Source organism: Microtus ochrogaster, chromosome 5 (genome assembly GCF_000317375.1).
Source record: "Microtus ochrogaster isolate Prairie Vole_2 chromosome 5, MicOch1.0, whole genome shotgun sequence".
Classification (NCBI taxonomy): domain Eukaryota; kingdom Metazoa; phylum Chordata; class Mammalia; order Rodentia; family Cricetidae; genus Microtus; species Microtus ochrogaster.
In genome coordinates this window covers 42,411,314-42,439,294 of record NC_022012.1, presented here as the reverse complement: position 1 = coordinate 42,439,294, position 27,981 = coordinate 42,411,314, and the positions used below count along the sequence as shown (strand labels likewise).

The 27,981-nt window shown below is 40.9% G+C and overlaps 2 protein-coding genes across 3 annotated transcripts in view; one reads left to right on the top strand and one right to left on the bottom strand.

Annotated features, from left to right (window-relative positions):
• Positions 1 to 27,981, bottom strand: part of LOC101982168 (NXPE family member 4) — a 260,581-nt gene that overhangs the window by 80,697 nt on the left and 151,903 nt on the right. The window lies entirely within an intron of this gene.
• Nxpe2 (neurexophilin and PC-esterase domain family member 2) lies at positions 509 to 20,841 on the top strand. Of its 2 annotated transcripts, none has more exons than XM_005347515.2 (5): positions 509 to 661; positions 12,263 to 12,996; positions 16,753 to 16,814; positions 19,309 to 19,524; positions 20,167 to 20,841. In XM_005347515.2, exons 1-5 carry the CDS (start codon positions 524 to 526, stop codon positions 20,700 to 20,702), a joined length of 1,686 nt encoding a protein of 561 aa, XP_005347572.1. In that variant the 5' UTR covers positions 509 to 523; the 3' UTR covers positions 20,703 to 20,841. The 2 variants fall into 2 exon arrangements, with proteins under 2 accessions (XP_005347572.1, XP_026635078.1); XM_026779277.1 differs by having other exon boundaries at positions 16,753 to 16,825; positions 19,323 to 19,524.

Genomic DNA, 27,981 nt, shown 5'->3' with positions numbered 1-27,981 from the left:
TCAGCACTAGAGAGGTAGAGGCATACGAATCTCTGTAAGTTCAAGTCCAGCCTGGTCTACAGAGTGAGTTCCAGGACAACCAGAACTACACAGAGAAACCCTATCTCGAAAAACCAACAAATAAATAAGTAAGCTGAAAAATAGAAAATAAAGTAAAATCTGAGGTAGAAGGAAGCTGCCTTAACAAGTTGGATAACTAAATAAGAAATCTATTTCTTGCTGGACATGGGAGAAAGACCCTCATCCAATCAGCATGGGTGTGAAAGAATTTGGGGGAGGAGGTTCTAGGCACAAATGATTGCTGGCTTAACTTGGAAATGAGAAAAGTTTCCAGACCGGTTCTCACACAGCACCAAGACCTCTCTAGAGTCAGAATCTCCCAGTCTCTGTTTTGTTCCCTGCCCCAGGGAAAATCTCCCTATCTGATTACCTCTGGTGATTTAGCAAAATCCCCACTCTGGAAATAACTGAGGAGCAAGCGAAACTCTCAGCGGATTCCCTTCTGGCTTTCATTTCACGTGTGATGACTTCTCCCGTCCTCCTCACTCCTAGGACACTGCTCCCTCTGTTTCCAAATGCTTCAGCCCGGAAGCTGCTCCTGCTGGTGCTTTTTATCTTTGTTTTCTGGGTGGTCTTCATGGCTTCAAAGGACCACACAGAGGTAAGAATGGTTTCCTATTACATAATCTCCCAGGGAGTGTCGGAGCGTCTTCGCTCCAATGCTACTCTGAAAATACAAGAAGTAAACGTGAAAAGCATGTCACTCTGGCAAGGCTAGGCAGTGTAAGAAAGGTCTCTGCTCTCTATTCCCTTCTACAATGTGTGTACATAGGTGAGTGCTCCTTCTTCAGTGGCAGGCAGATCTGTGCCTCTTTTTGCTGCTTGGCTTTGCCATCTGTCTCAAGATTATCTCTTCCTATGCCCGTAGAGGCTGTAATCCAACTATCCCTGTTTCAGTACTTTCCCTCCGTCACGGAGGTATTGCTATTTTTTTTCAGAGTCCACTTAGTGCTGCTCAGATTTCCCCTTTCTGCAGTTTATTTCATTTGATTCCCCATGTCTCCTCTCCCTAATCATCTTTATCTGCCTGCTCTTCTCGACCCAAACGCGGTGTGTTTGGTGCAGATGATTGCGGACCCGACTCCACCTCTTTGCATTTCTCTTGCTCTTCTTGACTTCTTTTTTGCTGTACTTTCCCCTTGCTGCTTTACCATAGAATTGATCAAAAATTCATTACATTCTTTGATTGCTGTTTATCTTCACCACCATACGCTAGCCTTTAGGACAACAAGGATTTTGGTATGTACTTATTTGTTGCCACAATCCGAAGCCAGACATATATCAGATGCTAATAAATAACTTGTCAGTAACAAAGCAAAGATAGATTTTTCAGTGATCTGACACAGGAGAGAATTAACAGTGACTTGAGAGAAGGCGCTAGTAATGAGGAGGGAGGAAAGTCAACCAATTTAAGACCTGCTGCAATCAAGGAGGATGCTGGCATCATTTGCAAAACAATGTTCTCTCTGAATGAAGGGCATGTGAGGATCTTATTCAGGAAAAGTCTGTGCAGAAGCAGGCATATTCTTGGATTGCCCAGTTTTAAGATGGAAACTCCTGAGCATGCTCAGTGTACAGTCCTAGATCGTGTGTTCAAAAAGGAAATATGGTGGACATGAACACTTTTGGGCTTTCCCAGTTTAGCATTGCAATAAGCCATATTTACTCCACATTGCCTTTAAGAAAGAGTCAGATTGACTTGGTGACCCTGGTTGGTTCCTCATGAGCATTGACAAGGTGTTCTAGCTGACATGGAAATAAACAACTCTGCAGGTACATACAGCCTTTTTTTTTTTTTAAAAAGAAAGATTTATCCACTTATTATGTATACAGTGTTCTGCCTGCATGTATGCCTGCAGGCCAGAAGAGGACACCAAATCTCATTATAGATGGTTGTGAGCCACCATGTCGCTGCTGGGAATTGAACTCAGTCTCACACAGCCCCTTTTATTTTTTATTTTTTTAGGGATGACTTTTTCTCCTCTGTAAGCAGAGGAGTTCTAATGGTGCCTCCTCCTACTGAGTGATGTGGAACAAACTTGTGAATCCAACACTCAGGAGGCCAAGGAAAGATTATGCCCTTGAGACTAGTCTGAGCTACATAATAAATCTGAGACCAGCCTTGGCTACTGTCTTAGTTAGGGTTTCTATTTTTGTGACGAGACACCATTACCATGGCAACTCTTATAAACAGTTAATTGAGGTGGTGGTTTACCATCATCACCATGGTAGAGAGCATGATGGTTTGCAGGTAGACATGGTGCTGGAAATATCTTGATCAGAAGACAACAGGAACTGAACTGTAACACTGGAAGTAGCTTGAGTATAGACTAACTTAAAGCCTGCCCCCACAGTGACACACTTCCTACAAATAGGCCATACCCACTCTGTTGGCTGAGGTTTCTGTCCTGCCCAGTCCTGCAGCTATTCAGACCCAAAGAAACACACAGAGGTCTATGTTAATTATAAACTGGTTGGCCTATTAGCTCAGGCTTCTTATTATCTCTTACATCTTAAATTAGCCCATAATTCTTGTCTATGTTAGCCACGTGGCTTGGTACCTTTTATCAGTGAGGCATTCTCATCTTGTGTCCTCTGCATTTGAGTGACAACTGCAGACTGACTCTTTCCTCTTCCCAGAATTCTCCTGTTCTTGTCACCCTGCTTCTACTTCTTGCCTGGTTACCCCACCTATACTTCCTGCCTGGCTACTACCCAATCAACATTTTATTGAATCAATACAATATAAGTGACAAGGATCTTGTACTCTGTAAACATTAATCAGTTGTATTGCTTTAATAAAATGCTGATTGGCCAGTAGCCAGGCAGGAAGTAAGTAGAGGCAGGGTGATGAGAACAAGAGAATTCTGGGAAGAGGAAAGAGTCAGTCCACAGTCAAAACAGAGGAAGCAAGAGAGCGAGCACAGGCTTTATTGCTGCATGTGTAGTATAAGAGACCACGCCCAAGTGGGCTGGTATCTTAAAGGCTATAGGTGAAGGAGCTCCCACAACCCCACTCCAACAAAGCCCTACCTCCTAATAGTGTCACTCCCTTTGGGGGCCATTTTCTTTCAAACCACCACATTCCACTCCCTGGACCCCAAAGATTTGTAGCCATATTATAATGCAAAAACACATTCAGTTCAACTTTAAAGTTTCTATAGTCTATAATAGCCTCGAACTTGTTTCAAAGTCTCTTGGGAGACAAATGGCAATCTCTTAACTGTAATCCCTTGTAAAATTAAAATCAAAAAGCAGATCACATACTTCCAACATATAACGGTACAGTATATATTACCATTCCAAAACATAGGGAAGGTAGCATAGTCAGGAAATACTGGACAAAAAAGGACTGAAAACCAAGGGGGCAAATTCCAAAGTCCACATCTCCATCTTATTGCAAAAGTCTCTTCAGATCTCCAACTAAGTTAAGCTTGTTGACTACAACCCACTTCTTTCTCTTGGGCTGGTTCCACTCTCTGTTAGCAGCTCTCAATGGAATTAATCCAACTCTCTTCTCTTTAGCCTCAGGTAGACTCTTCAGACAAAGGCAAAAAACAGTCACATTCTTCACAAAATGATCTCTAGGCAACATACTAAAATTCTTCTCTGATAAAAGCTCTTGAGCCAGTCCCTGACAGTTCAAATAACTTAGCACCACCGTAGTCCTTGCTCCTACTAGTAGGCCATTTAAGCAGTGCTTAAAGCATTCCATTGTTTTCCTAACCCAAAGTCCCAAAGTCCCAATTCCTCCAAACAAAAACATGGTCAGACCTATCACATCAGTACTGATACCAACATTTGTCTTAGGGTTTATATTGCTGTGAAGAGACACCATAACCATGGAAACTCTTATAAAGGAAAACAGTTTGTTGAGGTGGTAGCTCGCAGTTCAGAGGTTCAGTCCATTATCATCATGGTAGGGAGCATGGCAGTGTACAGGCAGACACAGTGCTGGAAACAGCTTGATCAGAAGGCAACAGGAAGTAAACTGTGACATTGGGAGTAGCTTGAGCATAGGAGAACTGCCCCACAGTGACACACTTCCTCTAATAAGACCATACCTATTACAACAAAGTCACACCTCATAATTGTGCCACTCCCTTTGGACCATATTCTTTCAAACTACACAGCTACATAGTAAATTTGGTATCAGATTGGGGTACATAGCAAAACCTTATCTCAAAACAAAAGAACAAAATGGTCCCTTGAAACATTAGTCAGGTTTCTCTAGAGAAACAGAACTTATAGAATCTGTCTGTCTGTCTGTCTGTCTGTCTGTCTGTCTGTCATCTATGGGATTTGTTAGGATGGCTTATAGACTTACTTATTAGGCTAGTCCAACAATGGCTGCTTACCAATGGAAGATCCAAGAAATTTGTTAGTTGTCAGTTCATCAGGCTGGATGTCTCAGCTGGTCTTCAGAATATGCTAGAATCAAGCCCCACCCTCCTACTTCATGGAGGGTGGTTATTTTCTACATCTCTCATTTCCCCGCCTAGTTCTTACCAGCCTAGAGAAGTGTGCTTCTCCCCAGGGCCAACTTTGTCAGCTGGCGTTCTTCTCTTGCCTGTAATCACTTGCTGTGGGCTGTTTGGACTGTCTTTATTTTAATCTCTACATTGAAAATGGCAAAAGCCAAAATGAAAAGTCAACTACCTGAATGTATGTGTTTGCTTTTGTATCTTTTTCTCAATGTCAGGGTGGTCCGACTGATGATATGTATTAAGTATTGGTAAAACCCAACTTGGCAACTTTTTAAAATAACATTTATTTATAGCAACTTAATTATGCACACAAGTATACTTTAAATCTTAGCTTTCATGTATCTTTTTTGGCAACTTTTTGGGACCTTCTGCAGTATGCTTGAGATTTCTGGTTTTGTTCTTAATTCCTTCTGTTTCCTTTTGGAACAATCCTTTATTCTAGAACAAAACTAGTTTGCTACCTCAAACTCTTTAATCTAAATGCAATTATACAGGAAAATATATTTCATACCTATAACTTTTTGTATATCTTTTTTTAAAAATTCTGTGGTCCCTTTTTGATCTTTCTAAACTTTTTTTGTTACAGAACTGAGAAAACGGTTTTGATAAAATTTAACTTTATATTCTGATGAAAACACAGGAAGCTGAAACACAGAAGGCATGAGTATTATGTCTTAACTATCTAAGGGTTGGTAAAATACAATAGTGGTCTGGAGAAAGTTCTGTTCTCTTGAGAACAGATTTTGATGAATTATTTGCTAGGGATTTAAGTTCACTTGAAACAGGCCTTAGAAACCAACCGCCTTTAGAAAAGGGTATTGACCCTTCACTTGGGTCCACAAGGCAAGCAAAAGTGGGGTGAAAACCTGGTATCCAGGAAGAGGACAAAACTCGAGAAGCAAGAAAAGTGTTGAAGGTCAAGAGAGAGGCTGGAGAAAGTCAAACACAAAGTAGCCCTTCCTAAAGTGTTTTAATTCCAGACCGTGCTGCCTGGTTAGGTTTGCTTACCTGGGTATCACCCCAGAGCTTTGTGGGAGCCTAGGCAGTTCGGATGCTCACCTTACTAGACCTGGATGGAAGTGGGGGTTTTTTGAACTTTCCACAGGGCAGGGAACCCTGATTGCTCTTTGGGCTGACGAGGGAGGGGGACTTGATTGGGGGAGGGGGAAGGAAATGGGAGGCGGTGGTGGGGAAGAGACAGAAATCTTTAATAAGTAAATAAATTAAAAAAAATAAGAGAGTAAATAAAGATTCATTTGCAGCAGACAAGGACAGCGCTGGGCTTTTTGTAAAGCAATTGCTCTCTCTCAAAAAAAGCATGAAGATTTTATATGGGAACCCTATACACATTCCTGTAGGAAAGCACAGGTGAGGCTGGCATATTTCTGAGCATGTTCAGTGTAAAGTCAGAGATCACGTGTGCAGAAAGGAAAGGGAGGGGATGAGCATGTGTTGCTATGCTTAGTTTAAGGCTCCCTTGAAGGTCAGAGAGCGAGGGAGATGATGTGGTTAGTAAAGTGCTTGTCACTGAGGACCTGGGTTTGGTTCCTCAAAACGCATTAATAATAATAATAAAAAAAGAAGCAGGGTGTGGCAACATGCTCTTGTAACCCCAGAGCTAGAGAAGACAGGAGGATGCCCAAGGCTTTCTGGCCAACCAGATTAGGTGTGTCAGGCAGACAGAAAGACTGTTTCAAAGAATAAGGTGAAGAGCAATTGAGGAAGATCGTTGGCATTGCCTTCTGCTCTTCACTTGTACCTGCTTCTACATATGTAGGCATACATGAACATATGCAGAATATTTACACACACACACACACACACACACACGCACACACACACACACTCATGCACGCGTGCACACACACAGTGACTTTAGCTAGTGCACTGTCTTTTCCTGATATGGTTTAATTGGGGGAATAAAGGAAAGAAAGAACAGCTTTGAAGGCATAGGCATTCATTATCTTTTAATGGGGCTGTAGCTTCAAAAAGGGCCAGCTCATTGAGCAATTAACGAAATGATAGAAAATTTTATTGACTATGGGAAGTGAAGATTTGGGGCTAATCAGGCACTGCATATGAGGTTTGTAGAGCTTCATGGATGGTGATATCATTTATTGCGGTAAAGTCAGAGGAATAATATTGGAGGACAAAGGATAAATTTAGGTATAAATTTTTACCCTTAGGGCCTTTTAAAGTCACCTAAGTAGAGATGTTTCTTTGATACACAATTGAATATACAAGTCTGCCGTTGAGAAATGCATGATTTTTTAAAAAAAAATGATTTATTAAGGATTAGACTCTAATGACAGTTTGGGGACATCTGAGACATGGTCACAGGGAAGCTGTAGAGTGACAATGAAGTATTGTTAAGAATGAGATTAAAAGTGAGCATGAAGTCAGATAATGGGTGGTGACAGAGAAGCCACCACCGGGGAAGGGAGAGAACTCTCAAGACACTTGACTTAAAGGAGAAGAAGATGTTCACGTACTGGCGATACTTGAGGCCAGTGGGATGGTTCAGGCAGTGTAAAGGGGCTTTGTTGCCAATTCTGATGATGTGAGCTCCATCCCTAGGATCCATATGGAGGGAGAAGAGAACGGATTCCGGAAAGTTGTCTTCTGATCTCCGAGTATATGCTGTGGTACATGCCCTCCTCCCAAATAAACAAATGTAATAGAGATACTTGGAGAGATTTAAATACCAAGGAAGTGATACACTAGAAGGAAGTATAAGTAGAAAAGAAAATGTACAGTTGTATGTACATTAAATGTACAGTTAGGGTAGAGAATAGAAGTGGATTTCCAATAGGAATATTGCTATAGATCTAAAAGGGGAAGACACAAAGACATTTAGGCACTGAAGGATCTACAGCCGTGGCTACTAACTATCTACCTGGAGAATATCCGAACCTTTAGTGATGAAGATTAGGAACCAAGTTTTTCAAAACTGATTAACTAATATAAAACAAGGTAAGAAAATAAAAGAGAGGGGGAGGATTACATAGTGACTGGTCTTATTAAGTCAGATGTATTGAGGAGCATGAAACAATTTCGGGTCTTTGAAACAAAAGGTACACATCAACATTCAAGAACCAGCAACATTGCTATGTATGACCACAAACTCTTCAGTAAAGAAATCAGAACAATAATCTCATGAGTAAAAGTATCGAAACAATAACATATTTAGGGATATATTAAACTACACAGATAAAAGACCAGTACACCAAGAATTCTAAAGCATTAATGAAAGAAACTGAAGGAAGTGGAAAGATAGAGTCACTCATAGGTCAGAATGGATGCTGAAGTTTCCGTATGACCTGAGACCCAATGCAGTATCCATCAGAATTCCAAAGATACTTTAATAGACATATGAAAACCTATAAAAATTCGGAAGTATCATTAAAATCTCACAACCATCCAAAATAACAAAATTGGAAACATTTAAGCATCTATTCTCGAATTGTACATCAAAATATCGTCATCAAAATAGAATAGGGAGCCAGGAACAAATCCATGCAATTATTGTCAATTGTTCTTTTATCAAAATGCCAAGAACATGCAGTGGAAGAAGTACAGCCTAATAAATTGTGCTGGGGAACCTGGAAGTCCTTGCATAAGAATGTAAGTGCCCCTCTCAGCATCATGCGAAAGAGTCATGCACAGTGAAGCAAAAACTTAAAGGCAAGATTTGAAGCAATAGAACACTAGAAGCAAGCAGGGGTAGTTTCTTGATATTGTTATTGGCAAATATTTTTGTATAGAACTCCAAAGGGATATATGAAATCAGAGCAAAGCTAAGACAAATGGGATTGAAGCCTAAATCTATGCATCCATGGAAACAATCCCCAGAATACAGAGTAGTATACAAAGTAGAGAAAATATTTGTAAGATGTACATTGGATAAAAGGGTTAATAATTGTATGTGTGAGGAACTCAAAACTCAAAGGCAACAAAATAAGTCATGCTATAGAAAATGAAGATGACTGGAATAGTTATCTTTCAATGGAAAAAAAATATAAACCCTCAACACAAGTAATCATCAGAGAGACATCAATTAAAACTATGAGATATAGCCTTGTGTCTCCTAAACTGGCTATTATACAAAGTCTAAAGGTAGGGGATGGCGAGGATGAGGCACAAAAGGCCTTGTGTACTGTTAGTGAGAACATAAGTTAGGTCATGCGTTATGGGAGACAGTATGAAGATGCCTTAAAAACTTAAAATAGGGGGGTAGAGAGGCGGCACGATGGTTAAGGGTATTTGCTGCTCTTGCCGAGGACCCGAACTAGGCTCCCATCACTTACAGTAGGCAAGGCAATCAGTTGTAACTCAAGCTCCAAGGGATTCAACACTTCTGGCATTCAGGGGCACCTGTAATTATGTGTACATACACATACTTAGAAATAAAATACACCTTTCAAAATTAAAAATAGAATTACTATGTGATTCAGCAATTTTACATTAGGTAATTTCATAGCAGCCAAGGTCAGCCTAAACATCCATCAGCCTACATATCCCTTAAGGAATGAATGAACAAAAAATATATGCTATATATTTCACACACATACACATACACACACACACACACACACACACACACACACGATTAAAAATAGGAGACATGCTAAGCGAAACAAGCCAGACCCAGAAAGACAAGTGCTGCCTTATCTCACTTGTAAGCGAAACCCTGAACTTAGATGTAGAAAGTGGAATGGCTGTGAGCAGGGACTACAGCCGGGATGCCAATGTGTGTGAGGAGATGGTGGCCAGAGGGCACCACAAATACCTTCCACAGAGTCAGTTGTCTAGCAGGCGACTGATAACAATACCAGATTGTGTAACTGCAATTGTTAAGAAAGATTTTAAATGTTCTCACAAGAAAGATAAATGTAAGATGATGGATGGTTAGCTTGATTTATTATCTCTCAACATACACATATGTCAAAACATCACCTTATACATTATCAACATGCCTTTCATCAATTAAAAACAATTATCTTTGAAGTGTTTTTGCTATCTTAGTAAAGTTAAAGCAATCAATTCTCATTTCTTTCTCTATGAAACCATTCTTACTGTCGCAGGCAGGTTTGTTTCAATCTCTTTTCTGCACCCATGGGTCTTTGTATATTTGCTAACTTGTGTCCGATAAGGTAAGTTCACATGTTAGTTATTTTCTATGCATTTGGTTTGCTGTGAAATTGTTGTAAACAACGTGATGGTATCTTCCTTTTGTAATGTATTGGCAATAATTAGTTGCATTACTATTTAGATCAATTGAAATAGTACATTATCTTTATTATAACAGCCAGTATAGTAAACCTATTTTGGTAAACATTTTAAAAATTGCTTTTTGCCTTTTAAAAGTTAGTGTGTTTGTGCATGCCACAGCACGCATGTGGAGGTCAGAGACCAGCTTGTGGGAGGCAGTTCTTTCCTCCACATTAGGTTGTGGGGATTGAACTCAGCTGTCAGGCTTGGGAGCAAATGCCTTTATCTGCTGAGCCATCTTGTTAGTTCCAAGATACCCATGAGCGAATCTAAATGACCAAAAGAATAATGTATTTTAAAATAGAATTTAGTATTTAGAAAATGAAACTATGAAGGAACCGTCAAAGGTTAGAAACAAATCACAAAAGAATTGTTCAAGGCTTCAAATATGAATATTACATTTTTCTAAAAATGTCAAGCAACTTTAGACAAGAACAATATTTTCTATAAAACTGAGAGACTGAGACACTGCCATTGGCAAGAGAGTGGGAAAAGGACCCACAAACTGGACCATCCGAGTTCAATCCCTGAAATCTGCTTGAAAGAGGAATGAGGGAACAGACCCCACGGAGCTGCCTTCTGACCACCACATGCCCTGTGCCTCAATCACTTCTCACACACACGATTATACTATCTTTAAAATGACAACCCCACCCAAACCCAAAACCTGAAGGGACTGCATGTTAAAATGGCTATCATATGACAATCTTATATCAACCGAGAAATAAAAAATTAAAATTTAAATGAAAAAATTAGATAAAGAAAATAGACAATTTAAAAGAGAAAATAGATCAGTAAAATAGCATTTAAATAAAAATGAATTTGAAACATGCTGATATTAGAAGTATAATTTTGTACAGTAGCAAAATTCCAACTTACTTCATTTATTAAATCTTCAAGTAGTTGTGTTGACAACACTCCACAATTAACCAAAAATATTGAAACTGATGGATTTGGGGAGGGAGGTTTAGTCTTCTGAGACATGTGAGAATAGCCCCTTCACTGGCTGAGCACGCAGCCATCCAAAATCATCAAAGATGGAGGCTGCCTGGTTCTTTCTACCGGGCAGCTGTCTAATTCAATGATATACATGATGCCATACAATTATCTTTTACACAATTACTTTGTACCAGAACTATTTGAAAACAGATTAACTAACATGTTGAGACTAATAAAAAGCAAAACTCAAATGATCCAGTGGACAAAACCAGTGGCTTTCTGACCCTGGCCCCTCTGTGCCATTTTAACATGCTGTCACAAGATCCTCTGTAAGCAGGGGAGTCTCCCAAGACCTGAAAGGATCAGAACTTAGGGTCGTGTTTGCTTTCCATTAATTCATCATTCAGATGCTTACAGCAGCATTTACTGACTGGTAAGTAAATGTTTCACTCAACTAAATCTTTCTCTTGACCTTCTAGAAAGGGTCATCCACTATAACCCTTCTAATTTGTTTGCTGTGATGACCAGTGAGACAGGTAGAGTGTGAAAGTTAGCCTTATATGTTGCTGGTGACAATTTAAAATTACCATAGGACATACTTGACAACTGGGCATGGTGACTCACCTTTATCCTGAAGAAAGGCAAGTAGATCTCTGTGCATTAGAGGCCAGTCTAGTCTACAAAGTGAGTACCAGGACAGCCAGGGCTACACAGAGAAACCCTGCCTCAGTAAAAAGAAGGAACATATTTGGCACTCAAAAATGTCACCTTCTTTGACTGGTTGGTACTTAACTTCAGTGACGTGATTGTACAGTCTCATTCCCAGGAACACACCATAAAGGATGTAATGCTGTATATGAAAAACTGGAGAATGTCCAAGTGTTGTATAAAGTCATAATAAGTCAATATATTCCGACTGTTTAATGTCATAGGGCCCATGGCCCAAGGTGCTTTCTTGATGGGGTACAACAAACTCAATAAAAATAAAGATCACAAAAATTATTTAGCAAGCTTTAAAAGTTATAGTATATAGTATAGTTGCAAAAGCTGCTAGAACTGTATTTGGTAAAATTGCAACTTGGTAAAAATGCAAACGAGTAGTAAGAGATGCAGTACTGTAAAATAAAATTGAGGCAAGAATATAATTTTAAATATTTGCTTTGTTTTCCAGACTTTGTATAATCCGGTGAGATGATTTTCATAAGGAAGAGATAGATGAAAGGGTGGCAAGGTGAAACATCCTAGGTCCGACAGTGAAACCCATATTTATTATACCTACTTAGTTTTAAGCCAATGAATGATTCCGAAGGAAAGCCTCGGCCAGAAGCAGTAGACACACTATGTGGAAACCAATTCCTCTCGTTCCCTAACTGAAAGCGAATTAGAATTGATTTCGAGCCGGTAATCTCATCATACTGAAAGGCATAAAACGGGTCATACTAATTTATATCGAAAGCACGCTTTCTTAACTGCGGTTAGTAAATGTGTCCTTTTCAATACTTCAGTTTCTGTTTCACTTTAACAACCCCATCACTCTGAGACGATGGCACATCTTCAAGGGGTTCTTCCCCCCGGAAGGGCTTCAGAACGCATCAACCTCATCTGCAGAGGCAGAGCTGATGGTCCTGGAGATCCTGGAGAAGTTAAACCAACAGATCCCACCCAGACCCTTCACCGACCTCAGCACCACCACCAGCGCCAAAGAGAGCACCGTCACCATCTTCAACCCCGGAGACACATACTCTGTAGGCGACCAACTGGATGTCCTGCTGGTAGCCAAGGACTACTCTGGTCGCAGGAAGGAATATGGTGGGGACTTCCTGAGGGCCAGGATATTCTCCCCAGCCCTGAAGGCAGGAGCTTCTGGAAAGGTGACAGACTTCAACAATGGCACCTACCTGGTCAGCTTCACTCTGTTCTGGGAGGGCCCCGTCTCCCTGTCTATTCTTCTCATGCACCCCAGTGAAGGGGTGTCAGCTCTCTGGAGGGCACGGAACCAAGGCTATGATAGGATAATCTTCACTGGCCAGTTTCTTAATGGCACTGCCCCTGTCTTCACTAAATGCGGCCTGACCTTAAACACAAATGCTGAGCAGTGTCAGTACCTGGATGCACGGGATCATGAAGCCTTCTACTGCTTGAAGCTTCCACACGTTCCCTGTGAGGCCCTGACCCATATGAAAACCAATAATAATAATGTCTCCTACCTCAGCCTTCAGGAACAGTTCCTTTTCCGGAGGTAAACAGGGCTTCAAATTCATTAAGGGCTGCCAAAAGGTAGACTTTGAATCTGACCAAACCATTGAGTACATTAACTTTGACTAATCAAATTGTCATGTCTGTGTTGCCTAAGTTACAGTTAGGTCCATCCTCCAGAGGTAGCTCAGCTGCCACTCTGGGTTACCTCTGGTACCCTTGGCTGAAAGGAATACAGCCATAACGTGCCTTCCACAATGTGTCCATCTTGTTTTCCACGGTGCATGATAATTCCAAATTCAGTAATTCTTTCTGATGCACCAGTGTTGTCTATAATGTATTCAGAAAATATTGTCCCATGTACTATTAATCAAATGAGTAGGATCATTACTCGGTTTACTCTGTCCTTTAATCCAACCAACCATTAGATCCTATAAATTGTAACCCTGAACTGTGTCCTGAAGCCTACTCATGTCTGTCCATCCCTGTTGCCTCTCTCTCGGATGAGCTCTCCTCAGATTTCAGTCAGACTGTGTCAGTGATCTCAGGGGCTGCTCTCTGGGTTCTCACTCGTGTTTCTAAAACGCACATATATATGTATGTATTACATTTATTATGCTAATAATATATAATATAATATATAATATACTAATATCGATGAACTCTTCTTTGCCTAAGACCACTGCGAGGCTGCACAGCTCTGAAGATGAACTCAGACTCTAAGCTGTTCCCAAGCTACTTCTTTCGCTTCCATGCTGGTTTCCTCTCTGCCAACCAAGGCGAACATTTATTTCACCATTGCATTTCCAAGCCTTGGGTCAGCTGCTGCTGTCTCCAGGAAGTGCTCCGTGTCACAGGGAGAAGGACTAGGCCTGTGTTCCCGTTGCATGCTCTTCTTTCCCAACATAGCATGGCATTATACCATTCACCTTCTGAGAAGCAAGAATTGTGAGCATATGCTTGCCATGCCCGAGCATCATTCGTTCAGCCACTCCATAAATAGCGCTTTCTATGTCCCACGCCGAACTCTAGGGAATGGTCATTCTCGCAAGACAGGAACAAATAAGTGAATCTGTAGCAGGACACCCAATGGTGGCACTGGCACTATTTTAAATATTAATCGGGCCAGACACTACCCCCATCTCAATTTCTCTCTGTGATTATGTTTCCTCTTCAACCTCTTCTTGAAACCTCTGCTTCACCTTCAACTTGTTTTTCTCGTCAAGGTCTAAAACAACCAAATCCCTTCATCTAATTATTTTGGTCAAAGAGGTTGGTCTTTTCCAAATAAAAATTTTACTAGTAAGTAATAAAATAAGGCCTGTCTAGAGCAGCAACCCAAAGGAAGTAAAGGGTTGAGTCATGTGGGCATGGGGGAAATACGATTGTCAAGGGGGAAGGCGGTCGGGGCAAAAGCATGCTGAGGGCTTCAGGAACTGTCGACATGGCAGGCAAAGCCTCAGAAGTCATCTGTGAGCCACAGGCCTAGTTCAGTGACATTAAGAGGGTCTCTGTGACTGTGCTGACTGAATAAAAGAACAAGTCATATGCCACCTGAAAATGACAGAATAGATCTCCACCCCCTCCTCAGGAAAGTGAATGCTTGTCCCTTAAGCCAGGTCCGAATAGTTCCCAGGCTGAGCTGGTGACTCATTTTCAGAACCTGCAGGTCCACATTCTGGGAACTACTGCTGTCGGAAGGCCTGGTTTTCATACGTCTCCAGCAGAGTGAACTGGACAGGCTAGAGCTCTGGAAATTCACATTCACATGTGAAAATGAACTCTTCCTCTTTCCAAGACCCCTTTTCTCCCTTCCCTCACCTTCACTTGCTTTCTCCTCAAATGCACGGGGAACCCACACCTTTATCTTCTGAGTGATAGGGCCTTTTTAAGTTTTTGTTCATTTGTTTGTTTGTTTTGGTTTTTTGAGATAGGGTTTCTCTGTAGCTTTGGAGCCTGTCCTGGAATTCACTCTATAGACCAGGCTGGCCTTGAACCTACAGAGATCTGCCTGCCTCTCCCTCCTGAGTTCTGGGATTAAATGCTCTCAAACATTTTTTTTAATTTGAAAAAAAAAAAAAAGATGGGACTGGAGAGATGGCTTAGTGGTTAAGAGCGCTTCATGCTCTTCAGAGGGTCTGGGTTCACATCTCAGCACCCACATGGTGGCTCACCACCATCTAGAACTCCAGATCCAGGGATCCAATGTTATCTTTTGGCCTCCATGGACACAGATATACATGTAGGAAAAACAGCCACACACTTTAAAATAAGTAAAAATTAAAATTACAAACAGACAATGAAAAAGGAAAAAACATAGGACTAGGTCTTTTTTTGTTTTGACTGTCTCAGAACCATCTCTTATTCTCAGAGTCGAGCCATTTGTATATAATTCCTGTCTGTCTCACTGGCTTCAGCTCCACTTCTCTTAAAGCAGACTTCATTAGGCCTGGATAGGAAGACCCATCCTGGCACAGCCTCCTGCTTATGTCTCAGAATATCCAAAGTTCCCAAGTGGCTGCAAACCTGTATGCAACATTAGATGCATTTTTTCTAAAATGTAATGCTTGCACAGATAATTATTTAAAAAGACATATTGAAATGAATACATTTATACAAACATCATGTATTTTAACGCTAATTTTAAGACTCGATCAAATTTGGCCTTTGGAACCAAATTGACAAAGTGTCCAGGTCTTGTTCTCTTACTTTTCCTTATTATATTTGACCTTACTTGGGTTAGATGAAAGATAATAAATGCTAGATTGTAATATGCATTATTCTCACTTGACCCAAAAACCCCTTTCTTAGGATCTGAGCAATCCTCTCTCAGTGTTGGACAAAGTCCCCTTTGTCTTCCTTGGAGGTTTCTGCAGCGCAGCTTCTGCAATTCCTGCCTTCTTTAGAATTGATACTTGGAGGCAGTGTTTACTAGGCTAGACATCTGAAATACTGGGGCAAAGCAGAGTGACCTCATTTCTATTCTCAAGGAGCTATCAGACCATGGAAAGCAGATTCCCAGTGGAGTTGAGAAGGTGAGAGTGAAGCCAGAGAGGTAGATATGTTTAGGAGGCTCTATGTGGCCTGATCTTTATTCTATAGACCATTGAGGGAAAGTCATATAGAGGTTTTGTATAGGGTAATGAAATAGGCTGGGCTTAACCAAAGGACCAATACAGTGATATAACAGCCTAGGTTAGTGTTGTCAAAGTGATGTCCTTGGACAAGTAGCTTCAGCTTCACCCAAGAAGTAAAAGAAACAAGCTCTTTAACTGAATTAGAAATTCGGAAAGTGAGGCTCTTCAGTTGGAGAAACACTATTCCAGAAAAAGGTTGGTGAGGCCCTGGATTACTAGAGGTGGCAAAAGGAAAGAAGATAGCTGGCATTAGATGATCATACAGGAGTGCCCAACCCTGGGACAGTGTGACACGTGTTGTGGTCTACAAATATGTCGGGCCATGTTACTATCTTGGGATTCACGAAACATCAGGTGGGTCATGCGTGAGTGCTGAAGTTAGAGGCTGATTACACAGACAGACAGAGAGATAGATAGACAGATACATAGATAAATTTGGTTGATTGCAAATACCTAAGTGATAGCATGGATTTGCAGATTTTCCCACCATTAGCAAAGAAACCATTTTCTAAAATATTGGTCCATCAATTTCATCAGAACATCTTAAGTGTATCAAAATAACAACAACAACCTCTCATTGATAATTAAGAATGCTTTAAGACTGACTCTTCTAGACCTGGACAGATGTTAGGCTAGCTAACTTATTCTCCCATTTCTTAAAGGGTCAACATGGCGGTTGAAATGGTGAAGAGTTTGAGCGTCACAGTCTTGCCGGGAAACAACAGTAAGTCCTTTGTGCTCTTGACACTGTATTCACAACTTGCTAATGGAAACAACTGCCTTACTTTGTGAAACCTATGTTCTCCCTTAAACACTTTGAGCTCTGATTTTCTGGGACAAATGAGCTACCCTGGATTTTATGCTTGAAAAATACTTTTTAAATTTCTAAATAGATTTGTTTTACTGTATGTGTTTTATTATTTGAGATTTATTTTTGTGTTATGTGCATTGGTATCTCACCGGCATGTGTGTCTGTGTAAGTAGTGTTCAGACAGTTGTAAACTGTTATGTGGGTACTATGGGTTTAATCCATGTCCTCTGGAAGAGCTGGCAGTGCTCTTGACCACTGAGCCATTTCTCCAGTCCTATTTTGTGTGTTTTCCCTGCATATATGCATGTGTATCAAGTGTGTGCAATACCAGAAGAAATCAGAAGAGGACATTGGATCTTTTGGAACTGGAAGATGGATTTGTGCTGTCTTGTGGTTGTTGGAATTGAACCCATGTCTTCTGCAAAAGAATCAAATGTCCTCAACCACTTAAAATATTTTCATAGCAGTTTTCATCATGAATAAGATATATAAATCTAGGGAATTGTAGCTGCCCCGCTCAAAATGTCCAGACTCTATGTATTTGCCATGAGGGCTATCCTCCAAAGTCAACAGTTGGGTTCTGGTACTGTGCTAAAATATTTCCAAAGAACTGGAAAACTTCAGGCCATTTCTCCCTTGAATTCTAGTTTTCCTTTTAGTCAAATCATGCCCCCTTAAGATTCCATGAGCTAGCAATTTCTATGGCTCACCTGTCTAACACGTGGACTTCTGTGGCTCGTACAAAGTTAACTTATAAAGTGTTGCTGTTGCCCTGGAATTTAAGTGAATTTCAGTAAAGTTAATGACTTCCATACCAGTCAACAGATAGACTTTGACCCATTACCCCCTTTTCATGTGTTCAGCAAAGGTTCAACAAGGGAGGACTTACAGTTTAGAATTAACTGTGCTAAACCCAGGGGAGAGCATAGATGGAAATCGACCATGGGTCCGGATCTGCTACCACGGTCTCTACTTGGGCACCACTAGCCCTGACCAATTTTTGTATGAAAGAAAGTCCTAAGACTTTTGAGGCAACTCCAGTTGTCGCCGCAGAGGAGATCACATCACATTTCTTGCCTAGACTGAGATTCTACTAAAATCAGCAAGTTTCTCACAAAATAACGCCAGGCTATGGTTGTTGGCATTATCATCATCATCGCATTAGTGATGATTAGAGTCACTAACATATCTGCTATATGTAATCCAGTGTGAATAAACGTAAGTCCCTAACTTATCCCTCTGCCCCAAAGATGGAAGCAGATGATGAAAATGTGCTTTTTAGGTGTGAGTATAAAGCTGCCTATTCTAGTTTCACCTACTTCTGTGACAGATGCTATGACCAAGAGCAACTTAGGGGAGGAAGTTCATCTGGCTGAGACCTCTAAGTTCCAGCCCATCTTTGAGCGAGGTTAGGAACTCAAGCAGAAACCGGGAATCAGAGCTGCTTAATATTTCACAAAGAGTTACCCCCAGGCTAAAGAACTCAGTTCTTTACCAAAGAGGTACAGCAAGAACTGTGGAGAAATCTGCTTGCTTGCTTGGACACAGGCTTCTGTTCAGCTAGCTTTCTTCTACAGCCCAGGGCCATTTGTCCAGGGAATGGTGGCACCCACACCCTGGTCCCTCCTACATCACTTAATAATCAAGGCAGTCCTAGACAGACATGCCCATAGGCCAAGATGATCCCAATGACTCCTTAGTTGAGATTCCCCTTCTCAGGCGATTTTATTCTGTGTCAAGTTGGCAGTCAAAGCTAAGCAGTGCACCTACCGGGGTGGAACATTTAGTATAAGTTGAGGAGGACGGCCTCAGCTAGGTCAGTAGTGGAGTGTGAAGAACAAGGAGACCATGGCCCTGTTTGCAGAAGACAGACCTCAGTGGGAATATTATGTTTAGTTTAGACACAATGAAATATTTAAAGTGTTATTACTTTTAACCAGAGAACATAATTTGGACACAGACAGTGTAGGGCTCTCATTTCCCAAGTGTGTCTAAACTCTTTCATAAGCGAACAGCTTGAGAATAAGGAGACTTGAAGTTTCACCAAGGCCAATGTCATTGTTAAAATATCCATCTGGACCATTGAGCCCTGCTTACACTTTCTTCCCAACTTCGGTTTGTTGTCTCACCTCCGAAAGGCTCTGGGGACGAGGTAGATCCCAAGGAAACACTGCAAAGACTTGGGAAAAACAGATTCCTGCTCTAAGAGCAAGTACCTAGTGAGAACTTTTTATTCATCCCTTGACGATGATTTCATTAAATAAATATTTGTGGACGCAAGGGAGGCAGACATAGAGTATAAAGCAAAGATAGAAGAGAAAGAGGTTGAGGGGCGTATTTTAAATATCTAAAATATTTTGTGGTAATAAAAATGACTGAGTCTGGGATTTTTGTTTTTTATTGCTAGGGAATGAAACAAAGAAAAAGAAATGTCAAATCGGAATGAAGACTCCTTTCCCCAGTGGCTATACTTTCAAAGGGAGGTGGATCTCGACATTTTGTGAACAGAAGGAATTCAGTAACATAAACGACATAAATAACTGCTTGAGCAGAAAACTGATTTACCTCATGGGTGATTCCACACTGCGCCAATGGGTGTACTACTTAAGCAACGTTGTGAAAAGTATGTCTTAGTTTTAGTTTGAAACTGGTCAACTGTTAAGGAGTTTTTTAAAATAATCATAATCAGAATTCTTTGTTTTCCTCTGATCTTTATTTTATTATTGCTTTCAATTTGGCAAACTTCTGGCTTTAAGTTGGTTTCGTTTTTACAAAGGGTTTATTAATTCTTTTTCTTTATATCTATGGATGTTTTGCATATATATATATATATATAGCCTGTGTATTATATGCATGTAGTACCCATGGAGGCCAGAAGAGGTCGTCAGATTCCCCACAACTGGAGTTCCAGATGGTTATGAATGACCACGTGGGTGCTGGGAATCTAACCTGGATCCTCTGGAAGAACAACCAGCACTCTTCATTGCTGAGCCATCTCTCTAGTTCCAGGCTTTAAGTTTTAATAAAAGTTATATTTTAGCTATTTAATCACAGATACTAGCACCATCTTTTCTATTGATGTATTTTGATACGAACTTCAAAATTTTGTAAACGTTTTAAGATATCTGACAAAAGTTCTCTGCCTTGTTAAAAGTAGCAGTTGTTAGTTCAGAAGTCCCCATGGTCAGAGTTTTACAGATTGTGCACATTTCAAAATTACGCTACTTCTTTTTGTTAAGAGATTTGTTGATTTGTTTCCCATCAGCCCTAACATTCTTTGATCACCATGGAACCGGGATGTTTCAAACTCATGTCCTCCTGGATGTTAAACGACATATTTTGGTACAGTGGAAAAAACACGGCCATCCCTTTGTTACTAAAAAGCTGTTCTCTGTGAAAGATGACAACTATATCCCACGGGAAATTGACCAGGTGGCGGGAGACAGCCGCACAGCGATTGTCATTACCTTCGGCCAACACTTCAGACCCTTTCCCATCAACATTTTCATCCGTAGGGCCATCAACATCAGGAAAGCCATAGAGAGACTGTTCTTACGAAGCCCGGAGACCAAGGTGATAATTAAGACTGAAAATATCAGAGAAGTAAATGAGAACGCAGAGATATTCAGTGACTTCCATGGCAACATTCAGAATCTTATTTTAAGGAACATTTTCAGGGACCTTAATGTGGGCATTATTGACGCTTGGGACATGACGATTGCATATCACAGTGAGGATGTCCATCCATCTACCAGCGTGGTTGAAAGTCAGGTTGCCATGTTCTTAAACTACATTTGCTAGACGGTCTTAAGGTGCAGAAAACATCTTTGGTTCTCCTTATGCCTCTGTCTCTCCAATCTCATATGTACTGCATAGATAATGCAATCTAACTTATGAAGAAATGAATATTGAGAATTGTAGTTAAAGGTATGTGACAGAAAATTTACCATTCAAAACATTTTTAATCCTACAATTCAATGGTGCTAAATGAAGTCCTATGTCACACTATCATCATTAAATCCATTTTTGAACAGTTTTCTTCATCCCAAATAGAAATAGCAAAACCTATTTATTAAATAACCACTCACCACTTGCCCTGGACTACAGCCCTGGGCATCTACAGCTATACTTTCTGCTTCTATAAATTTACTGTTTTAGACATATCATGTAAATGAAATAATAAAGTTTATGTGAATTTGTGTCTGGCTTTATTACTTAGCACAATGTCTTTAAGGCTCACTCATGTCAAATTTATGAGAATGCCCTCCTTTTTAAAGAGGGAATATCATGTCTTTCTATGTATGCACTGCACTTTGCTTTCCTGTTTATTTCTTGATGAACTTTTAGTTTGTCTTTGTCTTCTGGGCATCGCATATCGCAAGGCTGTGAAGAGGGATGCACACTTGAAGGCTTGCTTTCACTTCTAAGCTTGCTGTCTAAGTAGTCAATCATCATTATCCATTCCTTATTTTTTGAATGCTCTTTTATTATTTCTGTGTACTTGTGAGTGTGTCTGCTAGTGAATGTCAGATGTGTTTGGGGATGCCTGCAGAGGTCAGAGAGGGATTCCGATCCTCTGGAACTGGAGTTACAGGTTGTGACTTGCTGGATGCCAGTACTGGGAATCAAACTCTGGTCCTCTGAAAGAGTGGAACCCCTCCGGCCACCGTTATCCTTGATTTACAGGGATGTGCAGCCCAGAAACACATAGCTCAACTGATCTGTTCAGAGAGAATGTAACGCATAGAAGGAAAAATTCCAGGACCACAATAGCAGTTGTCTTGCTTAGAAAAATTCGTTAAGGTTTGATAACCAGTTGTTGCTTGGATTCCAAGACGATTTAGCAGTCATACTCCAAAGCCTGCATTCAGACTCCCTGAGTAAATTAAACCGACAATTCTGATTCTAGCTGCCCCAGGAAGTGTGTGTGGGAGTCCCTCCAGGGACCTCACAAGACTTCAGAAAACACAACTATCTACTTCTCAAGACTTGGTGTATTTTTTTTATCAAGAATAATTCCCAATTTGGCTTGTGTTTGTGAGTGAAAAGAAGTGAAACTATAATATTGCAGAGTTATTATAACTGCCGGGTCATATACCTGTGGACCTGCCTCTAAGCAACTCACAATAAAAACATGAAAATCCAATCTTCTTTCTTTCAGGTTGATTTTATTTTTAATTGTGTGTGTGGGTGGGTATGGGTGTATGCATATGAATGCAAGAGCCAAAGAAACCAGAAGAGGGTGTTAGATCCCCTGGATCGGAAATTACTTAAAGGCAGGTGTGAGCTGCCTGATATGAGGCTAGAAACTAAACTCAAGTCCTCCGGGTCTTGTCCCTTTCCTTTCCCTTCCCTTCCTTTCCTTTTTTGTGTGTATATTTGTGTGTGTGTGTGTGTGTGTGTGTGTGTCAAAGGGCAACCTTGGGTGTTTGTCAGGTGCCCCCCCTTCCTGCTTTTGATATAGTTGAACTTCCAATCTCTGCTTTACCACCGCCTCATCACTGGAATTGTAGACATATATCACTAAAACCAAAAGGTTCTGGGGAATCAAACTCAGGTCCTTACACTTGCAAAGAGTGCGCTTTCCTAACTAAGCATCTCCCAAATCCCTCAAAAATTACTCTTGTATTGCGCTCTTGACTGGTTCTCAATCTCCCATCGGAAGCTTCAGTATAAACCTAATGGCTCTTCCAAACATTGTGTCATTAGTTGTTTAAGTTTTTATCTACAGAGCAAGAGCCCCTCAGGTTCCATCATCAGAGTTTGGATGTGATTTGATTTCTATTTTCCTTGTCCTGTTTCTTCAAATGCACTGGAGCTTCCTTAAACCAGTTACAACCGGCTTTCTGCAGACCCTGTTCCTCACCTAACAACCTGCATGCTCTACCTGAAGCTATCCCAGAATAACTATTATTTGTCTCCCTGTACAGTTGTGCTGGATCACATGATAGACATAGTCACTTGTCATTGTTAAAATTAAAACTCAACTGAATCTTTCTTCAGGAGCCCTGGTCCCATTCCGAGGGATCAATAGCCACAGTGGTGGGGGACCCTGCACCACAGCAGTGTTTCCTTAAGCATTTCTTTAGACAATATTTCTCATGTTTTGTTAGAATATTTGGGTGTTTTTCAAATACAAATCTAGTGTCACCTGAGGAAATGGCTCAGCTGGGAGGCATGAGGTCCTGGTCTGATGGTAAGCACCACATAAGCTGGCTAGGGAGGCACATGCATGTATCCCAGCATTCAGGCCACGGTGGCACATGTAGTAACCCCAGCATTCAGGAGATGGAAGCAGGAAGGTCAGGAGTCTAAAGGTCATCCTTGGCTACAGAGAAAGCTTGAGGCCAGCCTGGGCTATAAGAGACCCTGTATCAATCAATCAATTAGTACAGTGATAGTTTAAATATTTTATGCTGAATTTTAAAAAAAGCTACCAGATGTTGGTGAAAAAATCCTGACTTTAAAGTCATTTGCTTCTTACTTGTCTTTTAAAAGAAATCTTGGGATCTAAATAGCTCCTAGTGTTCCATCCTTGATGCAGTAGCTTTAGGTTACAGCAGATACTGACTATGCTGTTAACATATAACGACTTGAGCAAGTCGTTTCAATTCATAGAAATATTCTTTACTGTTATTTATCAAGCCTTTTTGGAAAACCCATTTCTGCACAATGGAGTGAAACAAAACTAGAAATCAATAGCAGAAGAAACAAACATCTCATGATATGTAGAAGTTAAACCGTGTGTTCTTACACAACCAGTGGATCAAAGAGGAAAACACAAGGGAATTCTAAAACTGTCTGGGGACAAAGGAAGATGAAGCCACACACTGTCAAAGCGTATGGGGCAGAAGGAAAGCGATTGTAAAAGGGAGGCTCCTAGCAGGAGATGTGGCAGTCAACCACCCGACTTCACATTTCGAAAACCTATACAAAGAAAAAACTAAACCCAAGTAGGAAGAGGAAGGAAAAAAAGTCTAGGAGAGAGAACAGTTAGGTAGACTATAGGATAAACATAATAGAATAAGTTGCTTTGTTGAAAATGTAAAACAACAACAACAAAAACCTTTTCAAGGAGAGAGGAGAGCAAGAGAGAAGGGAGGGAGAAAGGGAGGTAGAGGGAGCACTAAAATTAGAAATGGAAAAGAGTACATTAGAACTGATGGCACAGAAATAAGGCCTATGAAGGACGACTACAGACAGTTATGTTCTGGGGCTCAGTGAGAAAGAGCACTGGCTGTTCCTCCAGAGGACCCAGGTTCAATTCCAAGCACCCACACAGAGGCTCACAACCATCTGTAACTCCAGTTCAGGAGATCTGATTCCTCCTTCTGGTCTCTGGAGGCATCAGGCACATCCATGGTCTTTAATAAAAATCAATCAAAAAAAAAAAAAAAAAGAAAACCTTGAACATTCTGAAAATCACTGATAAGAATTAATACAGTTAAACAAAATCTATTTTAAGGGTGGGACCCTGTTGATGTCCCCTTTCCTGTTAGTGTGCTTATTAATATCACCACTGTTTGGGTCTTGTTTAGGTATCATGGGTGCCACTTCCCTGCCATTTCTAGAAGACACAATCTCATATAAGACTTCCCGGTCCTCTGGCTCCTATAATCTTTCTGCCCTCCTCTTCTGGAGTGCTCCCTGAGCCTCAGGTGTAGGAGCTATGTTGGGACCGGGTACTATGTGGTCACTTGTCTCATCTGAGACACGCCAGACATCTTCAAATTCTCACGTGGCAGTTTGCTATCATCTGCCTTTGAATGGTGTGATCATCCTACCTGCCCTGTGGCGTTTCTCATACGGAGTGATGACTCTATTTCCTTTGGTGGCAGAATAGAGATCCTCAGAGGCTTCAGTCAATGGCTGCTTGGGCCCATTGCTCTCTGGGCCTTTGATGAGGTAGAATCATGATAGGAGAAGAGTATGTGGTGGGGAAGCCACTACCCCTCTGGAGGGGCTCCAGAGGTCTCCTTCAAGATACCCCCAGTCACCTAATTTCCTTCCACTGGGACCCAACTCCTGAAAGAAGTTTCACCACCTCTCAGGGGAGCCACAGGCTGGGGACTGCATTTTAAAGATGGAGATAAACAGGCTTTTAGGGGACATTCTAGATACAACTGGATTTAAGAAAAAAAAAGACCAAGAAAATTTAATAGATTGTTCTTCAAAGAAGACATATAAATGGACTATAAACACATGAAAAGATGCTCAAAATCACTAATCACTAGGACAATGTATGTCAGTATCACAATGAGATGTCCTCTCTCACCCATCAAGATGGTTGCTATGAAAGGAGCAGATGTTTGTGAGGGTGTGATGTAGAGGCCCTTGGGCATTGTTGATAGGAATGGAAAACAGGGCAGCCATTGGGGAAAATGGAGATTCCTTAAAAAAATCAACATAAAGCTTCTTTATGATATAGCAAAGTCTGCATTTCTATTCAGAAGAATCCAACGCAAGTTCTCAAAGAGGTGCTTGTGGGACAGTATGGGGAACTTACCTGGTACTGACTGGGCGGTGGTAAGCACTGCTAAAAGTATTGTTAGTGTTCGTGGTAAATTATTTATGTATTACAAACTCTTCTTTTGATGTTCATTTTCCTGTAATAACAAGAACATTAGAGGATGGGCAATTTGACCCTTCTATCTTGACGTTGGTGTCTTGAGCAAATGAGTTGTCAGACAGCGCCAGATACCTGGGACACTATGGACACGTTGACAAAACTACCTAACAATCACAGCTTTTACCCCAGCTTTGGAATTCACAGCCTCTTATGTCAGGCATTTAATATCATTAAAATTTGAAATTATGATGATCTATAGTCATTTCCAAAATCAGAAGGGAGCACGTTCCCTAGTGGCCTCAAAGGGAATGGAAATAAGTGTTGGAGACCAGCTTCAACAAGGATCCAGCTTACCAGGGTCGGGGCATGGGGATTAGAAAAACAAGGAGAATGAAGACTGAGTGAAGATAATAAACAGAAGCATAGGATAGTAGCAGGAGGGAGTTGCAGTGTGTACTGAAAATTGTCCGCATTTAATTTCCCGACCCCTAAAGGTAGGAGTAAAATTTAAAAAACTGCGTTCACCTGACACAAGGAATGAACAAATCAACTGAAGGTTTACTGTCTACGTTCTCAGTTAACATTCTGTTGCCAAAACAAAACAGACAACGCTCACACCCTAGACCAAAACATTATGTGGACAAACCACTCCCTGGGTAGAATCTGTTGTTATTTCTCTGAAGGAGTAGGAGGAACCTAGTTGAATGCTTAGACTTTTCTTTGAGGTAGAAACAGACCTACTTCATAATACCTGAAATACCAGGTCTGGATATTAGCCATACCTGTTGTCTGAACTGTTGACAATAACCTCGACAGAACTGAAGTAATTTCCAGATCTCTGACCTTTAGTCAAGGTAAAACAGACCAATATTTATGGGCCCTGTCATATAAATGGTATTAAAATGGCAAAGTTGTGATTGGTCAAAATATTAATCTTGATGACTGTGACAGATTCTAAGAGACAAGGTCATGATTGGTCTAAAGCAAGTGGCAGGGAGAGGGAGGGGGTTGGCTGTGATATAAGCAGGCTGCTTGGGCTCTAACGGAGTTAGCCGAGAGATACTCTCTAGTGTTACCTCCTTCCTTGGTGTAGTAGCATCAAACTCAATAAAAGATCTCAAGTAATCTTTTCTTGCTCGCTTCTAGTAGTGTGGGCACAACGAGAAAGAAGTGGCAGAGACAGCAGAGTGACAGAGTCTAGCAGAGAGACCTGAGGGAGGGACAAAGCAGACAGCTCTACTGGAGAGCTAGCTGAAGAGGAAGTAGTTGAACCATCCATGAGTGGCCAGAGTAGGAAGAGGGACCATGGAGAGTACTTGGTAAACTGAGGTTGAAGATGGGTAAAAGGCTGCAAGAAGCCAGAAAGGAGAAACTGAAGGCCATGGCCACTTGAAGGTATTAGAAAGCCATCAGGTCTTTAGAGCAGAGGGTTTCATACTTTAGGCTAAAAGCAGTAGCACTGGCCAGTGTTAAGGGCTGAGGAATCCCTGTGGTCTACACTGGCACATGGCCTGTCATGCTGGCTGCCACCAAGGACAGAGGAATCCTGATACCTAGAGCTACTTGGAAGCTGTGATACTGGCTGAAGACTCTCAACATCCTACACCAACACTGAAGTGGGGTTGGTGGGCAGAGAGATTAAATAGGAGGAGAAATCTAGAAAGAGAGAAGAAGGAGAAGAATGAGGGAAAAGAGAGAGACACACTCAGGGCCAGAAGTCAGGCAGCCAGACATGAGAAGCAGGAACATAAGGCATGCAGAAAGAAAGAAAAAAAGAAAGGAAGAAAGAAAGAAAGAAAGAAAGAAAGAAAGAAAGAAAGAAAGAAAGGAAAATAAGAAAGAAAGGTAAAAAAAAAAACCCCGAGGCAAAATGTAGATTAAGAGAAACAGGATAATTTGTTAGAAGAGCTAGCAAGAAATAAGAGCTAAGATAAGGCTGAGCATTCAAAACTAATAAGAAGACTCATGTCATGATTTGGCAGCTGGTTGGTGGCTATATATATGGCTATGTATGTGTGTGTATATATACATATACATGTATGTATATTTGCAGAACATTACACAGTCCTTAAAAAGGATAATGTGCTGGGTGGTGGTGGCACATGTCTTTAACCTCAGCACTCAGGAGGCAGAGGTAGGTGGATTTTTGTGAGTTTGAGGTCAGCCTAATCTACAGAGCAAGTTCCAAAACATCTATGGCTACACTGAGAAACTCAAAAAACTTAAAAAAAAAAGAAAGAAAGAAAGGAAAAAACGAAAAGAGAAAGGACAATGCATATATGGATGAACACTGGCCATATTAAGCTCAACAAATACATACAAGAATATGTATTGTATGATTTCACACTTATGAAGTAAATAGAGTAATCAAAAATCATAGGAACAGGAAGTAGGAAGAAAGCATCACTGGGGGAATACAGGAAGTAGGAAGTAGGCATTACTGGGGGGATACAGGAAGCAGGAAGAAGGCATTACTGGTGGATACAGGAAGCAGGAAGAAGGTATTACTGG